At 36.6% G+C, this 21,836-nt stretch overlaps 1 protein-coding gene across 1 annotated transcript in view; it reads left to right on the forward strand.

Annotated features, from left to right (window-relative positions):
- TEX11 (testis expressed 11) overlaps window positions 1–21,836 on the forward strand; it is a 131,236-nt gene that overhangs the window by 17,193 nt on the left and 92,207 nt on the right. The window contains exons 3-7 of the mRNA XM_023537447.1: window positions 1,671–1,755; window positions 5,475–5,554; window positions 8,090–8,170; window positions 8,262–8,381; window positions 13,636–13,716. Of these exons, the coding sequence (XP_023393215.1) occupies window positions 1,671–1,755; window positions 5,475–5,554; window positions 8,090–8,170; window positions 8,262–8,381; window positions 13,636–13,716 (447 nt within the window). The remainder of the gene's footprint in view (window positions 1–1,670; window positions 1,756–5,474; window positions 5,555–8,089; window positions 8,171–8,261; window positions 8,382–13,635; window positions 13,717–21,836) is intronic.

Genomic DNA, 21,836 nt, shown 5'->3' on the forward strand with positions numbered 1-21,836 from the left:
TTTTGATTACTGATTTGATTTTGTTAGCAGTTGTTGGTCTATTCAGATTTTCTGATTTTTCCTGTTCGAACCTTGGAAGATTGTACATTTCTAGGAATTCATCCATTTCTTCCATGTTGCATGACCACTATTTTAAACGGCTGAATAATATTCCATATAGTGCATTTTTTCATAATTCATCTATATATTTCTTTATTATTGATATTTGTATTGTTCCCAATTTTACATGATGTGAGGAACACTGTTAAGTGCAAATATCATCCCTTCAACATTTTGGATTGTATCCATAGGAAAAATAGCGTCTTAGAAAAGCAATTAGTGTATCAAAAGATATGAACATTTTTTGCCTTTTTTTTTTAACATTGTCAAATTGCTTTCCAAAATACCAAAAATGGCAGCTTCTTTATGTTGTTTTACACTGGATGTTTATTTTTCCCCCTAAATAACATTTGTTCCTCTGGGAAATTTGGAGCCAAATATTAACTCCATGTGTTTTTGATGAAACAAATCAAATAATTCTTCATGTGAAAGTCATCATTAGGTCAGCTGTGGCATGGGGATACTATGTGAGAGAGATAGAGATGAGCATGAGAATTAGCCCCAGACTCGTTAGTGAAATGATAGCAATGTGGAATGATGTGTTTAAAGGGAAGTGCATCAGAAAAATTTAGAACTGTGAGAAGAGTGACACTTAGAGAAAATAATTAAAACTAAAATATAATTGTGCACCTTTATCGTACATAAACTTTTTTTTTCGTTTGTCCAGTTAGTATTCCTCTTAGTCATATTACTACCAATATGTTTATTCTAAGATAATGGTATAGGGCTTCTGTCTAGTCACCCTGGGAGACTTAGGCCAAAGCTATGCCATACTGGTTTGCAGCAATAGTACCAACCAGGATGAATTATTTTCTTCAGAGGTCTCTGCCAGAAACCAGCCGGTCCTAAATTACACATTTTTGTGTTTTCATTTTATCCTTGAGACACTATGAGCTTGATTTATTTTTACATCTAGTCGACTAGGTTCCATGTGATAGAAAGATATACACCAAAAGAAGCTGCTAGAAACTTTGTCCCCTAATCTGTAGAGCAAAACGTAAATAGAACAGCAAATTTTATTATTTGAGTTTGTATTCTTTCTTTATCCCTCTGGTAGGTACTCTGAGTGCTGTATAAGTTGTATGACACGTGAACTTTGATATCAAGGAGCCTAGCTGGGAAACAAAAATAAAACAAATAATTAAGGAATAAATGATACAAAATAGCATAATTGCTCAATTATGTGAAACTTAATGAATATAGAAATTCAAGGAAGATAGAGATCAGTGTAGACTGTAGTGGTTGCTGAAGGCTTCACGGATGTTCCTGGTGAGACTGACCTGGGTTTTAGTTACATAAAGGGAATGGGAGAAGGTATATCTATCAAGAGCCACCAGTACGAGTATAAAGGTGCGTAGATAGGAATGAACAAGTTGTGTTTGTGGGACAGCATTAGATAATCAAACTTAACATTGGGTAAGTTTAGGGGAGGAAAGGTAGAATGTGATTAGGTTATCGAGGTCCTGTAAATGATGCACAATAGTCACATAAGCATACGACATGCAAGAAAGAATATATCTTTGGAGAGGGACGGTATTTTAACAGGCTAAGAAAATGTTTCTCTTGTCCAGGTTGAAGAAATGGCAATAAACCTGTGGAATTGGGCAGTTACCAAGAAAGTAAATTTGGTTATAAATGACGACCAGAAAGCTAAATGTATGTATATATTTCGTGATTCATATTGTGAGAAATACTATACATCAGGTTATGTTCCTGCAGTTTAAATAATATTTTGACCACTTTTCACATAGAAATTTGTTAAAACAAGACTAAGGAAAACAACCCGTAAGCATGCTTTGTCAAGCAAACAGCCTCCCTCAGTTTTATGATTTTTTCAGAAATCAGCTCCATCTTAATAAAGTTTAAAAGCATCATTGCAAGAAATAGTCTGGTGGTGAATAGCAAAGATAATTAAAGGATGTGGAAATGAGAACTTGAGGAAACATTAAAGAACACGGATCATTTTCTCTGGAGAATAGATGATCTGGATTCTGAAGGACCATCAAGGAGTTGTTTCCTCTCTCCATTAATAATGGAAAGAAAAATGTTGCTATGAAAGAGATTTAAATTTAAAAATCTGTAAAGAATAGTTTCCTAATGAGGTTAGTTGATGAACATTGGACTGAGTTACTGAGAAAAGTTAGAGAAGTTTTTTTTCTACCTGTGAAAGCAAACAACAACAACAAAGCAAAACCCAAAACCGAAGTCATCCGCTTGGACGCATTCATTAAATGTGGTTCACTGGGAGAGTTCTAATGCTTTACCTAAATGGGCAGGGTCTAGTGTGCTGAGAGTTGCTGAGTTCTAGCAAGGATGATGACAGTTAATGCAATTTGGGAAATGATATCGTCCAATTATAAAGGATACATTGAGGCGACAAAACAAAGGATACATTGAAGCGGTCTCTGGACCACTCGGCTTTGTAAAGACAATTGAATTTTGTCTGTATGCAACAGTAGAATTTATTACTAAGTATTTATCTTTATGAGTATGAACCCAATTGTATACAACTTTCATGTAGGTGTAGGGTAATTAGTGTCAACAATATAGTTACTCATTAGTCCATTCTTCTAGTAGGATATTTTGAGAACAGTTCTATCTCTTTAAGTCAGATAAATGTTGATATTATGGCTCCTAGGAGCCTTAGATCCTATAGTTATGGGGAGGGAAAAGTTAGACATTTATCTGTAGAGAGACTTAGTACACAGGTGAACTGAGCGATATTAAAATGCATCAATTCTAAACACCTACCGTTCTGCACATCGTGGGACCAGCATTGTTCCGGTAGTGTTTCACCGCTTGTCAAGTAGCAGAGATCTGGTAGGTGAAGTGGAAGCTGCAGCCCTAGGACTTGCTCAGTGTGCTGACCCTGTGCGTGTAGCACTTCTTAATCAGACGTTTGGGTGCTTATTATGTGTACGGTACTTTTAAAATTCTGGAGAAAACAGGATGTGGTGCAGGAAGCCTCTGATTTTAAAGAGTTTTATTCCAAAAGTATGTTGATTGGAAGTTATTTTTTCTCCTTATGAACAAATTCAGTGTGTAGATTATGTCATGTGATGAAAAAAAAATCATCAAGATTTACAAGGTACAAATTTTTATTATTGGGAAGAATTATGGAACAATGAGCAAAAATAAGAAATCCAGAAATAGAGGAATGACTTGTAAATTTGAGTTTTAGACCTGATTGAGGTGACAGTAAGGTTGGAGAGATAAGAAAAGGGTCAAGCTGCCTATAGATTTGGTAGTTATTCACTTGGAGGTGATTGTTGAAGCCACAAGTGTCGTCGAGTTCTGTGAGGGAGAAAATAAAGAGCAATAGTTTTTAAATATTGATATAAATGAGAGTCACCTATGGAGCCTGTTAAAATACAGATGCCTAGGTCCCACTATTGGTGGTTTTGACTTAATAGATTTATGATGAAACCTGGGCATATCTGTAGTTTGAAAAAAAATTCTCAGGAATCCTCATGCATACCAGTGGTGCTGAGAGAACACAGTAGCGAGATTTTAACCTTGACTCTTCCAGAAATGGGAAGAAAAAGAGCAAGGATAGGAGACCAGAGAGGACAGCGAAAATATTCTGGAGGAGATTCACTGTGTATTTATCGAGTACAGATTCCTTACAGTGTTGACATAGCATGTTATGGTGGGCGGTAGGTGAAAGGGACAAGGTAAGACTCCAGAACAAAAATCTCAGGCATACATTAATCTTGAGGATCTGGGAAGGAATGGATTAAAGCTAAATGAACAAAAAAAACGGGGAATTCACAAATGCCAGAGGATACAGCACTATGTATTGTCTAAAGTCAATTCAAATATCAAGCTGTGGACAGAGCAGAGTCAGGCAGTTGTAAGGAGTCAGTCGGCAGCCTGCCGAGATGCGTGCGATCTAGAGGGGCCAGAGCGGGCTGCTGAGAAGACAGGGGTAGAGGACAGCAACCAGGGAAACATCTTTATACTGCAGTAGTGTTCTGTCTCGGCCACTGCCGCCTTTGGCCTGTGGCCTTGGTGGTGATAACTATAAACAGCTGGATCGAGAATGTGGGGATGGGAGCAGAGTTCTTCGACTATGACATTTCCCACAGAGGGACACCGCTCAGAGCTGGACCGGGATCGAGTGAGTCCAAGGAGGTATTCAAAATGGCCATGACTACTGTGAAATGTTGCTTTGAAGTCAGGGAAGGTGATCTTGGTAGTGCAGTTTCAGTAAAGCGGTAACGTTGCAAATAACATGGCAGGGACTTAAGGAGAGGAGTAAGTAGCAAGAAAGGAGAGGTAGTGGACAGACCATTCAATTCTGGAAGTTTGCCAGTGAACGGAAGAGGAGAAATGGGATGGAGGCTCGAAGCGCAGTGGGGTTGGTTTGTTTTCTAGTGGGGGTGGTGGATGTGTTGGAAGGTAGAGAGGAAAGGAGTAAATCGAGAGGGAGGGACTGAAGGTGTCTTTGGAGTGGGGAAGTAATTGAATGATCAGGATCTTCGAGAACACTGAAGGGTTAGTACACTTTGGAAAAAATAAAAGAAACTTTATAAAAACTGGAAATGAAGACAGTGTAAATAAGATTATAAGTTGTCTTACCGAAAGTTTTTCTTTTCAGAAACAAATTAATTTTGTTAAGGGATGAATAGATTTGACATTTCATGATGGATAATAAAGACCTGACTACTTCAATTACACTGTAATTTCAGCTGGGCAGATCTCTTTTCAATTGAATATTAATTAAAAATGGTATTAGCTTGAGCAGCATAGGTACTATCAAGGGCTGCTGAGATCTAACATCAAGGCAGCTAGTTTAGTTACATGTAAAGTCATCTTTTAAAAAGTCGGCTGTGTTTTATGATGAAAGAAACTACACAAACAAAGGGGTTACAGTTATTCAAAACTTTCCTCTTTTCAGGGGAAATGAACTGTATCATGAAGATAACTGAATTCTCTAAGTTATACTTTAAGAACTTTTTTTACATTATCTACAGCAAAGAATGTACTTAGTTCCAATTTTAGAATAATCTAAACTATCGTGGTGTTCAGAAATTTTGTCAGATGTCGAGTAGTTTCAGAATTACCGTGCTGCCAGCACGGTACATACGAGAGTGTCATGGAGCACCAGGTATCTAGTGGGTCTTTGGGGTTTACGACCTGCAGAAATTTAAATTTGAAAATTAAGTATCTGTTTGACTGGAGCATTAAGCAAATGATTCATTTGATAAATTTCAGGCCATTTACTTTTGATAATTGTTTTTTTAAAAAGCCTTTAAAACTCTTATTTTTAACAGTAAAATCTGTTTCGTTTCACTCCTCTTTTCTCTTTAGAGGTGTATATAAAAGGAGAATGCCTATTTTGTGTTTATGAGTGTCTAATTACTGTTTTGCAGTACGGCATGTTGCTTGCAGGTTGGTGTGTATGTGTGAAAGCTTAGCTGTTTCGGAAGAAGGTATTCGAAGACACGTTTTGGTGAGTCCTAAATGAACGAGGAGAGAGTGCAGGTGTGATGAGACAGTCGGCGTGCCTATGAAGATGGATGCAGTTAGCGTAAACCCGAGGGGGTTATGCCCTCAGGCCTACCCAGGTTCCTTTTATGATTCCTGCATCGATTACAGTGAAGGTCTCGGCAGCGTTATAGTTGTTACTATAGTGATTCAGCAGACTAAGTATCGAACTTATAATTCAGGATTTATGAAAATTAATGAAAGTAATAAAAGGAATAGTTCTCCGCTCCATCCCTCCCTACTCCATCTCCCTCCCCAGAGGCAAGTATGTTTTTTCAGTGGAGAATATTTTTCCAGTGTTTTAAAACAATATTCATTGAAAATCTCCAATGTATACACAAAACAAGTAAGACTGTGGATTCCCCTATTCACCCATCACTCAGCTAAAGTATTCTTCAACACATGACCGCTCCTGTTTGTTCTCTAGCTCCTCCAACAGGAAACCTCCAGCCCCATGGATTATTTTGAAACAAATCCAAAATACATTATTTTACCCATACGTGTCTCCAAATGATAAGATATCTTTTTTATTCAAACAGACCCAGTACTCATGATGACACTCGATAAAATTTAACAAAGGTTTTTTTCTAAAATCATAAATATACAGCACCTCCTGCCCTGCCTGCCCTGCTTCTTCTCCCTCTCTCCTCCTCCAGATGGTTTCTTAGAATCAGGATTAAAGAAAGTCTACACCTTGTGTTTTATTAATATGTCTCTTTTAATCTACATTTCTCTCCCTCCATTTAAAACAAATGTGTTGATTAAATTTATTTCTTGAAGAAACCAGGTCGTTCGTCCTATAGAGTTTCCTAAATTTTGGATTCAGATGACTGCATGCTCACGGTATCATTTAATGTTGTAGTCCTCTATCCCGTTTTCCCTGTACTAGTAGATTTAGAAGCTTGAGTTGATTCAGGTTCAATTTTGTCAAGAACGTTTTGAACTTTTATCCTTAGGACGTAATCCATTAGGGATGTACTGTCAAAACTTTGTTTAATATTATTAAAGGTTGTTTTCCAATTACTTGAAATAATTTCTTTCTCTTTGATTAAGCTATCAACTTCATACATAGTTAAGTTCAAATTTTTTCTATTTGCTTTGGATTTTTAGCAATTGCTTTTTCCCCCTTGTTGATTGAATTTTATTTTATAATTATGGAAAATATATACATGGCTCTGAAGTCAAATCTACTAACGGAGGTATGTTCAGATAAGTTGACCTTCTATCTTTGTTCTCTCTACCTTGTTTTTTTTCCTGTCTCAGTAGTTGACTCTTTTGTTTATTTTATTGTTTATCCTTTTTTAATTTTAATTTTTAATTCTAGTTGACATTCAGTAACATATTAGTTTCAGGTGTGCAGCATAGTGCTTAGACATTTATATAACTTACAAAGCGATCCCCCCGATAAGTCTTGCACCCACCTGACACCATGTATAGTTATTTCTCCACCTTTTTTAAAGTCCCGTTTAACATTATATCCTAGAGATCACTCCATAGCAGTGTAAAGAGATATTCCTCGTTTTTTATACCTACATAATATTCAACAGCTGCACATACCTTATTATATTCCTCTTCGATGGACATTCGTGTGCTGCAGTGAATTGCGTCGTGCAGATGTCTTTTCTCATTTTGAGGATATCATTCATAGCCATTTCTGTTTTCACTTCTGGTTATCTCCGTGTATCTTAATCATATATATGCTTGTATCACTGTTTTAGTTTGCTAGGGCCGCCATAACAAAATACAACAGACTGCATAGCCTAAACAACAGAGATTTATTTTCTCAAAGTTCTGGAGGCTAGAAGTCCAAGATCAGGGTGTTGGCAGGTTTAGTTTCTTTTGAGGCCTTTCTCCTTGGCTTGCAGATATTTGATTTCTGTCTGTATCTTCATATGGTCTTTGCTGTTTGTGTTTATCTCTGGTGACTTGTTGTGTATCCACATTTCCCACTACAAAAACACCGGTCTGATTGGATTAAGGTCCACTCTAATGAGCTCCTTTTAACTCTGTCAACCCCATTAAAGACCCTGTCTCCAAATAGTCACATTCTGAGGTACTGGGAGTTAGGGACTCAACATACATATTTTTTGGGGAGGGGACACAATTCAGTCAATAATAATAATAATAATAATAATAATAATAATAATAATAAAATCTTTTTAAAAGTTAAATTTATCGGGGCAACATTGGTTAATAACATTATATGTTTCAGGTGTACGATTCTGTAATACATCATCTGTATAGTCCATTGTGTGCTCACTACCCAAAGTCAGATCTCCTCTGTCGCCATATGTTTGACCTCTTTTACCCTCTTCATCTTCCCCTCTTCCCTTCCCCTCTGATACCCACGTGCCAAAGAATGCCGACTGTTACCTTTTTCTTTTCTGTGGATTACACTACTGAATATGGACAGAAAATTAAATATTTTCTCCAATACCCTCCTCAGCCAGTTTGGAGGTGTGATTTTTAAAAAATTTATTTTCTAATTTCTCTCTTCCAGATGAATATGAAAACAGGAAAAGGGTGGGTGGATGTAGGAAATCCTGTGGTCGCCGATGAATTTTTTCAAGCTGCCATGGCTGTAAGTTGCCATTGATTTTTAGCTGTGGCAATTATTAGTAACAGCCGTGGTGATTTTCATTATTACATTGTATTGTGGTTTCATTTCCCAGGGTCTGGAGCAAATATATGGCAGAATAATGCAGAAGAGCTCCACTGAGGCTCACCTGACTACGCAGAAGACTGCGGTGGAGAGGGACCTTTTCAAAGTGCTGTCTCACCAGGCAGAGTCAGTACGTATCACAGTCACCAGGGCCTCACAGTGAGGCATTTTGTTTATGTAAATGCAAAAATGATGAGACGTAACCTATTAGAAGAAGGTCAGGTGTCATCTGCCGTCTATAAGATTATATTTGACCTTTCTTTAAGTCTCTGTTTTGTGTCTGAAGGTAGCATAACCGATGGTGATTGATGTCTCTGTGAGGATGGATGAGGTTAGAAAGGCCGATATATAACTAAACATCGTTTTTATCAACTGCATGTAATGTCTGTCATTTGTATATGGCAGTAGCCTCTACTTGAGACACTTGTCTGTTTGTGACTCTCTTCTGTTCATAGTCTGCCTAAAATATTTGCCTGAAATGAACCTTCTCATTTGCAATCGTTCTGGCTCGTTTGCTTATGTTTTCTAAAAGTCTGCTGCTATCAGTGTTCAAAGTTGTACTTCACCTCTGTTTGCCTTTTGAGTTTCTTCCTTTTCTCACTACAGTTAGATGTGCATTTTCAGTTGACAAATGTGATGAATTTGCACTCTGTAATTATGTAATTCTGTAAACGTCATCTAGTATAATTGTTATTTTTAATTGTTTATTGATATATAGTTCACATACTATAAAATTCATACATTTAAAATGTATAGTTCAATGGCTTTAGCATATTCACAGAATCGCACAATCTTTGCCTCAACCTAAGTTTCAAATATTTTCATCACTCCGAAAAGAAACCCCCTACCCATGACCAGTCGCTCCCCTTTCCTCCTGAAGCCAGTCCTACCAACCACTAATCTACTTTCTGTCTCTCTAGATTTACCTGTTCTGGACATTTCATATAAATGAAATCATACAATAAGTATTCTTTTGTGATTAGCTTCTTTCACTTAGCATGTTTTCAAGGTTAACCCATGTTGTAGCATGTATCAGTACTTCATCTTTTTATTCCCAAGTAGTGTTCCACTCTGTGGATATACCACAAATTTTTTTTAATCCATTCATCCATTGAAGAATATTTGAGTTGTTTTCAGTTTGGGGCTGTTATGAAAAATTCTACTGTGAACATTCATGTACAGATTTTTGTGTGTACATGTTTTTATTTCTCTTGGATATTTACCTAGGAGTAGAATTGCTGTATAACATGGTAACTCCATGTTTAACTTTTTGTGAAACTGCTGGACTGTTTTCCACAGTGGTTTGAACCATTTTAGACTTCACCAGCAGTGTATGAAGTCTCCAGTTTCTTCATATGTAAGAGTTTTATAGTTTATATTTAAATCTATGATCCGATTCAAGATAATTTTCGATTATGGCATGAGATGGGGGTCTAACTTCATTCTTTTGCATGTGGCTATCCGGTTGTTCCAGCACTATTTGTTGAAAAGGCTATTCTTTCCCCATTGAATGAATGGTCTTGGCACCCTTGTCAAAAAACAATTCATCATAAATGCGGGAGTTTATTTCTGGACTCTTGATTCTATTCCATTGATCTGTTTGTTTGTCCTTATGCCAATACCACACTGTCTTGATTACAGTAGCTGTGTAGTGAGTTTTGGAAATCAGAAAGTGTGATTCCTCCAGCTTTGTTATTTTTCATGATTATTTTGACTATTCTGGGCCTCTTGCACTTTCATGTGAATTTTAGAATAAGCTTTTCAATTTATGCAAAGAAGGCAGCTGAAATTTTGATAGAGATAGCATTTAAACTATAGGTCAATTTGAGGAGTATTGTTATCTTAAAAATATTAAGTATTCTGACCTATAAATATGGGATGGCTTCCCATTTATTTAGGTTTTATTTAATTCCTTCTTATTTTTTAAACGAAGAAACTATCTTTCCATTTTTTGATGTCTTTTTCCATTTCTTTCAACAATGTCTTATAGTTTTTAGTGTATAGGTCTTTCTCCTCCTTAGTTAAATTTATTCCTAGGTATTTTATTCTTTTTGTTGAAATTATAAATGCGATCGTTTTCTTAATTTCTGATTTTTCATTGTTCGTGTATAGAAACAGAACAGATTTTTGTGTATTGATTTTTGTACCTTGCAACTTTACTGTTTTTGTTTATTTCTGATACCTTTTTGGTGGAGTCTTCAGGGTTTTCTATATATAAAGTCACATCATCTGTAAATAGTGGCAGCTTTATAATTTTCTCTTTTTTTTTGGAATTCGAATGCCTTTTATTTGTTTATTTTTTGCCTGATTGCTCTAGATAGGGCTTCTGATACTATGATGAATAATAGTTACGAAAGATATTCTGGGCTCATGGATTGGAAAAATTAACATTGTTACAGTGTCCATATTACCTAAAGCAATCCCTAGAGTCAGTGCAACCCCTATCAAAATACTGGTGGCATTTTTCACAGAAACGGAACCAAAAAATCCTAAAATTTGTATGGAACTACAAAAGACACCAAGTAGCCAAAATAATCTTGAGGAAAAAAAGCACAAAGCTGGAAATAGCACATTCCCAGATTTCAAACTATACTGTGCAACTATAATAACTGAAATAATATGGTATTGGCAGAAAATTAGACACATAGAGCTCCTGAGATATTCTTAGAGATCTTTATAGCCCTTCTCTTTCTCTAGTCACTTACCATTTAACTGGTTAGATAACTTTATTCACTTATTTTTTTATTATTCAACAGACAATGAGTATCTTCTGTGAACAGAGTACTATGCTAGGCTTTGTTGGGGGGAATGCAAATAATCACATATCTTCAAGGAGATTATAGTTTGGTTGGTGAGATAAAGAATGCATATACAACACAGAAAGAATAAAGTACTATAAGAATGGTACAGATAAATTATCTACATGCAGTGTTCAGTGCTATGTAAGTGCGATTATAAGGTATGGTCATTTTCTTCAAGAAAATTATAAGTTAGTTTGGAAGTTAGGCTATAAATTCATTTAAAAAATGGAAAAAGGAAAATATAAGGGTCAAATGAGTGGCATAGATCAGGTGTGGCACAGACTGTCTAAAGTGGTCATGTGGTCTTCATAACGATGGTTAAGAATTTACTTTTCCTCAATCTCTATACACACCTGCAAGGTGGTGGATAGTCTTCTGTTTGCCCTTGTGGCACAGATAATCCACCTGTAATATTTTAGCATTGTAGAAGTAATTGTAGATCTTGGGGTTTCTCCTAATTCCCCATTTTCGTTGTCTATTGGCAGTGCCTCTTTCTGCTCTCTATATCCTCTGTCAATGCAAGGGTCATCTGTTTTGCTTCTGTCCCTTCCCCCTTTACTAGGGTAAAACCACTTGTAGAAGCCGAGAGGGTCACATGAGGGTTGGAGCCATGAACTTATGCGTAAAGACTATGCCGGAGGGTAGCCTGGCGATGCTAACCGTGTTGAAATCCCACTTTCTCTGTAATACCAAGGGCTCTGGTCCACTATCTCTCCTACTAGTTAAAAAAGCAGTAACATAAAAAATTAAACTTTACATTATCAGCATCTAGCATGGTATCTGACACATCATAGATAACACGTAAGTATAGGTTGTACGAATGAATCTGCTCTCCTGTGATCTCTCTCTGACCTCTTTGTCCCCCCAAAAAGAGTGATAGTCATATATAAGATATGAAAGATTGAGAGACATAGGTTTAGACAAGTGCTGTATGAGTACAGGAAAAGGAGAGGGAGATCATTGTGGGCTGGGTTGGTAGGGAAAGGCACACAAATGTGGTAGACATTACTATCCCTATCTTACATTTAAGGAAATTGAGGCTCAAAGAGGTTGTGACTTGCCAAAGTTCACTGAGCAAAGAAATGGAAAAGCTGGGAATCCAAAACCCATAGTCTTTTCACTGTATCCGCACAGGCTGGGTGTCATTCCAGACCTAACGAATCAGACTCTCCAAGTGGTGGGACCTGGGAATGTGTTCCAAAAGGCTCTACTGGTCCTATGTTGACCACATGTTGCTAGAGCAGTACACATTGTGCTGCCTTTTCTTAAGATTTCTTTGCCTGAATTCTCTATCTTTTGGGATTTCTGGCCCTACGTGATGAATAAAATTTCAAAACTAGTTTGAATTATTAGAGCTTTGATGTCTTAAAAGGTAAAATCCGATTCATGATAGATACTTGATGGATTTTTTGACCATTAAAGGCTTATATTGTTTTACATTAGAACAGAAAGCGTCATCATGGCATTTATCACTGAGCACTTCTTTTTTATAAGATTTTCTCTACCTTGAATAATGAATGAGTCAGTCAGCAAGTATTAAACATTTATTTGTATAGATGGGAATATTATTTTATTATCTCTGTAGATAATTGAGATTTGGCTTATTGAGGTTCTCGTGTTTACGATTTATTTTCTCCTTTAACATAATCTAGTATTAAAGCCTTAGAGGACACTATCTACTCAGTACGATGTCAAGCTTAGTAGTTAGCAGAAAGCTAGAGGAGAAAACTAGAGAGAAGTTGGCTTTTTATGTTTTTTATCTTTTGTCTACTCAGTTATTTTCTCATGTAAAGCACAAGAATAGAGGGAAAAAATAGCAAATGTAAGGATTTTTTTCTCTACAATGTACTTTATTAAATTATTTTCTTGTATATGTCCATGGTTTTTTTAAAATTGTGCCTTGTCAGCTAAATTCTTAAATGGCTAAAACAAGCCTCTTCGACAAGTTCCTAAGTAATGTGAGATTGATGTTTTTGTTCAGTTGAGGGTGTTCGGTCATACGATGACAGAACCGAAAGGAATCTTAGACATAAGCTGGTACAGCACCCTCATTTTATGGATGAGGAACCCGAAGCCATGAGAGCATAAGGTTCAAGGTTATACATAATAAAAATCAGAGTAGCTCTTCTGGCTCCAGGATGAGATTGCACTAAACTGCCTTTCATAGCAGACGACCACAGCAGTTCACAGTGCGAGGTTATTGCGGGCCTGTTTTAGGATGACAAACTGCTATTTTCTAATATGCAGACAAATGCAAAAACTATTCACGCTGGGGAAGCATCTATTAGACACAGCATTATACCATGATATAATAAGATCGTACACTGGTTTCAGCATTTCCAGAAAGATGCATGACTCCCAGTCATTCATTGTCAGCTCCATGTTACCCAAGATTCTTGCCATTATTTCTCAGTATTTTGAGCTGACTGTTATGTTCAGCTAGACCAACTAGTGTTGCTAAAAGAATTGGAAGACAAATTAAGGCTTTTAAACACCAGTTAAAATACGTTAAAATTGACTCGTAGACAAACGGCTTGTTATTTCATTTTCACCAGTTATTGGCATTATTTTTCACTTTCCCAGGCAGTTGCTCAAGATGATTTTCCAAGAGCATCTTCATGCATCCTGCGCTGCAAAGATATGTTGATAAGGCTCCCTAAAATGGTGAGTGAAATTTCTCCATTTATTCTTCAAGAGTTTGAAAATATGTTATATCAAGTCTTAGGAAGAATTATTGCCACTTTGTGTAGCTCTTTAGAGATTATATTTGCTATCAGTTCCACTTAGCTGATCTTTGAAATATTTTACTTCCTTTGTTCTGTACTAGAAAGGGTGTTTAAAAAAGCAACATGGGTTTTTTTTCTTAAAGTTTCTTTGCTTTCTCTTTTATTGTCAAACCATTTTGATAATATTTCCTTCATATTTTATGCTATGTGATGAAAGAAAGAAAATACGAGTTTATTTCTCTGTCGACAAGGTTGACAGCAGTTGATCATATCACTGCCGTAGTATTTTTCTATATAGGGATTTGGAGGTGTGAGAGATTGGATAGGATAAATAAAGCCTGCTTCCCAGACTGGATCCCCTCAAAATTCCAGAGTCTATAAGTTTTTATTTTTCCAGTTTATCTCCATTTTCCATTCTTTCTTCCCTATTTCAGTGCTTATGGCTACTTCAGTATTCACTATCACGGAGGGAGTTGATAACAAAGATATATTTGGATGTCGGGGAGAATGTTCCCATGACTCCATAAATTGTACCTATTTGTGAAATAGGTTTTAGTTTTTCCCCAGATTCTATGTTATAATGTAGAACTGAATTCAGTAAATATTCGTATGTTGCCAGCTATGTTCTAGGTACTCTTTTCGGCTTTAAAAATTTTAAAATGATTTCATATTTATGAAAATGTTATAAGAATAGTTCAAAGAACTGTATACCCTTTGCCCAGAGACTGCCTTCAAGTTTCCCAGTACTGTCCTTTATACAGAATGGATTCCATGTAGAACTGTACCTGGTCTCTAATTTCTTTCAGCCTAGAACACTTCCACACTCTTACCTTGACTCTATGACTTAGTCTTGGTATGTTGCATGTTTCTGGGAATTCATTCATTTCTTCTAGGTTATCCAGTTTGTTGGTATATAAATTCACCATCTCTTACGAGCCTTTGTCTTTCTGAGTATCATTTGTAATGTCTCCTCTTTCATTTATTATTGTATTTGTTTGAGTCTTTCTTTTTCTTACCATTTTGTTAGTGTCATTAAAGTTTTGTCAATTGTGTTTACAGTTTCAAAAACTAATAATTCATTTTGTTGGTCTTTTCTATTGTTTTCCTATTCTCTATTTCACTTATTTCTGCTGCAATCTTTATCATTTCCTTTCTTCTGCTAACACTGGACTTTGTTTTTCATTTCCTAGTTCCTTGACATGTGAAGTTAGGCTGTTTATTAGAGATACACCTTTTTCTTTGATGTATGTGCATATCACTATAAAACTTCCCTCTTAGAACTACTTTTGCTGCATCCCGTAAGTTGTGGTGGTATGTTGTTTGCATTTTCATTTGTCTCAAGATATTTTTTTAAATTTTCCTTTTGATTTCTTCTTTGATTCATTGTTTTTTAGGTGTGTTGTTTAATTTCCATGTATTTATGAATTTTCAAACTTTCCTCCTATTATCGATATCTAGTTTTATGTGGTTAGAAAAGGTACTTGATATAATTTCTGTTATCTTGAGTATGCTGAGACTTGTTTTGTGGCCTCCCATATATGATCTATCCTGGAGGATGCTTTGTAGTGCTTGAGAAGACTGTACCGCTGCTGTTGGATAGAATGTTCTATATCTGTTCCATTTTGTCCATTTCTTTTTATATTGGATATTCATTAACAAATGTTTGTGGTTATAGTTATTCTTAATGCTTTTATCTTTTAACCTTTATACTAGGATTTAAAGTGGTTTACCATTACTGTATATTATAATATACCATTACTGTATATTATTCTACATTTGTCCATGTATTTACCTTTACCACTATGTTTATACTCTCACGTGCTTGGCTGTTTTGGCTTAGACCTTTCTAGATTTAACCTCATTGGGGTCCCATGGGCTTCATGAATCTGCATATTCACTTCTATCTACAAATATGGGAAATTTTTTATTTTTTATTCTATCCTAAACTTCTCGAATCCATAGGTGCATACGTTTCTATGTGGGGCAAGGGCTGAGACATTATTTCTTTAAATAAGCTTTTTGCCATTTTCCCTTTTTCTTCTTCTGGACTCCCATAATTTTATGGAGTCTGCTGTTGAAGCTCTCTATTGAATTTTTCAGCTCAGTCATTGTATTCTTTAGCTCCGGAATGTGTGTCTTTCTTTTTTTATGGTTTAGCTCCGGAATGTGTGTCTTTCTTTTTTTATGGTTTCTGTCTATTTAACTCATTTTTTAATATATTGTTTTCCATATTTCATTTAGTTATCTATATGTGGTCTCTAGCTCACTAAGTTTCTTTGAGACAATTATTTTGAATTTTTTTGTCAGGCAGTTTGTAGATCTCCATTTATTTTGGGTTGCTTACTGGAGCTTTACTTTTTCCTTTGGCGATGTCATATTTTCCTGATTCTCTGTGATCCTTGTAGCCTTGTATCGGTGTACATTTGAAGAAGCAGTCACTTTTTTCAGTCTTTACAGACGAACTTGAGCAGGGAAAGCCCTTCACCAGTAAGCTTGGTCAGAGATTCTGAATCGGCTGCTTGGTGGGAACCATAGTCGGCCTGTCTGGTGGGTTCTGTGAGTGGATAGGCCTGCTGCTGGGGTCTGTGGGTGGGCAGGTCTGCTGCTGGGGTTGATGGCTCTTTCTTTCCCCCACTGGAAAACTCAGGCTCTTTCTTTCCCCCACTGGAAAACTCATGGGTCAAGGGGATCTCTCTTGGCACTGTGCTGTGCCAAGTTGGAAGGGCGGGTGATGCAGGTAAAGTGAGACTGTTTCTCTTACTGTTTTTTAAATTCATCTTTTCTCACATCTGTGCTCCACTAGAGTACCAGAACCTCTTACTTGGATTTGAGGACTCTTACAAATATATTTTCATCCATGAATGGTTGTTAAATCTGTGTTTCTATGCGGGGCAAGGGCTGAGACCTATTTTGCTGTCTTGCTGATATCACTTCTATCCTACATTTCTTGAATCCATAGGTGCATATGTTTCTCTAAATGTGGGAAATATTAAGCCATTATTTCTTAAATATGTTTTTTAGTACCACACCTTGTCTCTTTTCTGGGACACTAACAATGCTAAATTGAGTTTTTTGTTGTTTTGTTGTTGTGGTTGTTGTTATAATTCTGCAGATACTTGATGCTGTTTCCCCCCCCCCAATATTTTTTTCCTCTCTTTTTCAAATTGCTGAGTTGATGTCTATTTTCAAGTTTACTGTCTCTTTCCTTTTTCGTTTGCATTCTGCTACTGAGTCCATCCAGTGAGGGTTTTTGTTCCCTTACTGTATATTTGAGTTTGAACATTTCCATTTGGTTCTTTATATTTTCTATTTCGGGGATTAGGAAACTTTCTGTAAATTACAAGAGAGTTAATATTTTAGCCTTTGTGGATCACATACATGCTGTGTTGCATAATTTTTTTCAATAATCCTTCAAAAATGTAAAAACAATTTTTAGCTCACAGTCTATTGGCCTACAGGTTGTAGTTTGCTGAGTGATCCCTGTTCTGTTTCTTTGCTGAGACTTTCTATTTTTCTGTTTGTTTTGAGAGTGTTCATAATTGCACGTTCTATTTTATAAGAACTGATTTAATGTCTTTATCAGATATTTCCAATTTCTTTGTCATCTCATTGCCAACGTCTGTTGATTGTCTTTTTTGTTTTTTCATGTAAGTTGAAGTTTTCACGGGTCTTCGTAGATTCAGTAATTTTTTATTGTATCCTAGACATTTTGAATATTATGTTTTAAGCTTCTTGGTCTTAACATATATTTTGTGAAAATGTTGATATTTTTATTTTTGCAGGTAATCAACCTAAAAGAGTCACAGCACAGTTTTCAAATTGTCTCCTAGAGACTGCGGTTCCAGTGTCAGTTCAGTTTTCAAAGGCTTTGCAGTGCTATTCAGATTTTTCCTGCATACACAACACTCATTCGTCAGTCTGGCACCTGGTGGATGTCTTTCTCTAGTTCAGTTTTCAGAATCTTTGCTATGGTAATTAAGATCAGATCCATGCTTGCTCTGGTTGTGAGATGAGCCCAGGTCTTTATCAACAACTTGACGATTTTTTTTTTTCCTGAACTCCTTTCTCTCCATTAACTTCTTAGAAGTTTCTGATTCTCTTGAGCTACTCTTTTCAGTGCTCCACCTGGTAACTGTCCATATATGCAGTTGTACTGCATCTGGGGCCAAGCAGTGGGAAGATAGAAACAGAAAAAAAAGCAGCGGGGTTTTTCCCAAGTTTCTCTTGGAACTGCAGCACCCCAAGTGGAGAGAAAGGTTTCCCTCCCACAAAGTTTTAACTCTTGTAGTTTCCCCTGGCTGCCATTGCTTTTGCTACCATGGAATTAATTGCCTGGGGTCTAGGTCAGAAGAGAGTTAAATAATTAAACAAAAAGTTAGAGAGAAAATTAAAACTGAAAACAGGAGTTTTGCACTGTCTCTGAGCAGCTCAAGCTGGAACTAGAGATGGTTTCTCAATCTGCACCAGGATGCTCACTGCTTTGTTTCTGGCTGCATTAACTTAGGCCAGGGAGTACCAGAGGAAAAGAATGGTGAACTCACCGTCAGTTTGCTGTTACTTTGAATTCTGGTATTCTTCTCCACTCTGCCCTCTGCTGTTTTCTTTTCAGAGACATCACATAGCTATACAGTCAGTCCATGTTTTATAGTTATGTTCAGTGAGAGAGAAGGAGGGAAATGTCCTTATTCCATCTTATTCAGACCTAGAATTCTATTTCTTTTGATGTTCAACTTTCCTCAAATTTGGCCACTGAGAGCCCCTTTAATCTGGTTTTTGTGTCTTTTTAACATATCGCCATCACTTGTGAGTACTTGTTTTTTCTCTCCAGGCTGACTCATCCTGCAGGAGAGGTCCTGCTCAAACCACGGAATTAGCTATTTCTCTGAGGAGCTCTGGTTCCTTTTGGTGGAAAATTCTGTTTAGAAGCCAAGATCTGGGCACTAGGTATAATTGTTGCTTTTGGGGTGTCACCACTGTCACTCTTGGCAAACAGAGTGTGTGTGTGTGTGTGTGTGTGTGTGTGTGTGACATTTGTGTATATATAATATACATATGTAGTATATACGTATATATACATTTCCATTCATATTTATCTGTATTCTATCTACTTATCCATCCATCCATCCATCCATCCATCCATAACCTATCATCTATCTGTCTATCTAATCTACTGAAAGCCATGATACCTTCAACTCCAAACCACAGTCAACACCAAAGTGTCCATCCTAGCGTTCCCCCTTCCATATTTCTAATTCTCTTCTCCAGAAATGAGAAACCTAGTTTCTGTTATACTTAATATAGTTGCGTATTTAATCAATACCCATGTACCTAACCAGTCTCCCATCTCTTCTGCCACCCTCTTCACTGTGAAGGTGCCTTCCTCTCCTTGCTCATGCCCTGGCTCTATTTTCTGGGTCTCCTCCTCTGGGCGCACACACTCCACCCTGCCCCAGCATCCTGTGTTCAGCCATTGTAGGTGCTCTCTCACCCTGCTTAGGCTCTGACTTTCTGTGCTCATCCCCTGGTGGATGAACAATACATTCTTATACTAGAATGATCGCATACAGTCTTATCAGAGAAACCATGCACTCACTCCCCAGAGTCTCTGTCCCTTAGAAAATTACAGAACTATAAAACTACCTAAAATTCCTATAATCGAAGTGGTTACAGTTACAAAACAAGAGAAAGTGAACAAAAACTGGGTGTGAGGCATGGCTGACTTCACAAGATGTCTCTAGTCCTTGGAAGAGGATTTTATAAAGTTCTGAAAAATCAAAACCCCCAAAACCTACTCTTAAAGCAAGTTAAACTTAGCTTCTACTTTAAAGTAAATGTATGCCACACGGTACTTCTAGGAGCTTGGTGGAGGTGTTGTGAAATCAAGTAATGAAATGGTTAGAAATAATTGGTTCAGTGTCCAGCTTCTGTAGGTTCATAGTGAAAAATCAATTCATTGGAATAATTGTGACATCGTGATATTTTGTGTAAATGAATTTTGTTTAGTGAGCATTAGAAAATTCTTCCAATTCGAACACTTATTTAAAAAAAATGTTTGTGTATATAGTTACCTACTTTCGTAAGTAGAACTTAGACACTTTCTTTGTTATTTGAGATTCTTGTAATTACTCTAAACAATGTTTGTGATATACGTACAGCATCGTAGGAGGTACTTAGTGTGGCTACTGATGAGATGCTCCACTGCTCTGAAACTCATTGTTGTCATCTGTAAAATGAGTGTATGATGACGTGGTCTCAAATGTCCCTTCAGTATAAAAACTTCTAGTCTTTGATATAGAGAAGCCCTGGGCCATAGCTCAGAGTGTTTGTGTCTATGTATATATTTTTTATAGCAAAAATCTCTTAATAGCGCACTGTTTTCTTAATTCCTTACCTGTTTCTCCTCAAAGTTTGAAACTAATTAGAAGTTTATTTTCATTAGTTGATTGGTGTGTTTGGCTTGCTTTTATCTTTCATTTGTAATTTTAGATTGCTCTAGAATTTATAGCGTAGCGTTTTACTTCATTGTGAAACTTCATTTATACAAGAAAAATGGTTGATTGGTCTCTGAAACCCTTTAAAGTTATGAAATCAAGCTTCGGCTAGACTTCACTGCTGTTCTGTCGGGGCACAAGCTTGTAAGTGGAGTCTGGGCTGCCTGGCCTGCATCACATCTCTTGCCTATTTAAACTTGCTATTTTGTAGCCAGATATCTGACACTTATTTGTAAGATTTTGTACACATCTTTCTGTAGTAAAATCTAATCTCCTGGCACACAAATGAATTACTCCTGTGGAAGGAAAATTCAGTTTTCTGCCTGTTACGGTAGCTGGGATATAATTGCTTTTCTAACCCTTTCCACCCACTGCTTTGTATATCTGGACAAAACTTACTTTAAGGTATAAACTTTCATTCCAAATTCAAAATCATTTGAACCTTAAAAATGGCTCATTGGAATCTTTGTAATAACATGTTCCATTAAATTTAAAGTGAGTTACATACATTCTAACTAAATACCTACTGCGTATGGAAAGCTTGGTCACGTTCTTGGCTGCAGTGAAGCTCTTTGTGTAGTCATTAGAATGTTAACGCTTCTCACAAATCTTCAGTGTTTATTTTTACTTAAGGCTATCACTGTATTTTGTTTGTTTGTTTTGTTCTTTAGATTTCACATACAAGCGAGATCATATGCTATTTGTCCTTGTCTGTCTGACTTATCTCACTTAGCATAATATCTTCCAGGTCCATCTATATTGTGGTAAATGGTAAGATTTCATTCTTTTTTAATGACTGATTAATAATAGTCCATTGTATGTATGTACCACCCTTTCTTTATCCAGTCATCTGTTGATAGGCATTTAGGTCGCTTCCATATCTTGGCTATTGTAAATAATGCTGCAGTGAACATAAGGGTGCGTAGATCTTTTCAAATTAGTGTTTTGGATTTCTTCAGATAAATACCCAGAAGTGGAATTGGAATCACTGAGTTATAAGATAGTTCTATATTTCATTTTTTGAGGAAGCTCCAGACTGTTTTCCATAGCGGCTGCACCCATTTGCAATCCCACCAACAGTGCGCGAGGGTTCCCTTTTCTCCACATCCTCGCCAGCACTTGTTTTTGAATTATTGATGATGGCCATTCCGACAGGTGTGAGGTGATATCTCCTTGTGATTTTAATTTGCATTTCTGTGATGATTAGTGATGTTGAGCATCTTTTCACGTGTCATTTGGCCACCTGTATGTCCTCTTTGGAATCATTGTTATTCTGAAACACTTGCGGTTTACTTTTTAGGCCTACTATTACATGTAATTTTTATTTTTTATCACTAGCACATAAAGAGAAACGTAATTCTACAGTTCTTGTTACAAAATTATCAGTCTCATACCCCTCCCATCTTTTTTTATCTTACACAGTAGCTAATTTCAATCATTTTAGCTGGTTGGTTTTATATTTACCTTCACATTTCTGAATAGTGTTCTTATACTACCAGTTCTTGAGTTCTTAGTTTTAGATACCATTTGTTGACTTCCCACTTTAGAGGATGAATTCGGATCATTT

Source organism: Pteropus vampyrus, unplaced genomic scaffold (assembly GCF_000151845.1).
Source record: "Pteropus vampyrus isolate Shadow unplaced genomic scaffold, Pvam_2.0 Scaffold191, whole genome shotgun sequence".
Taxonomy (NCBI): Eukaryota; Metazoa; Chordata; class Mammalia; order Chiroptera; family Pteropodidae; genus Pteropus; species Pteropus vampyrus.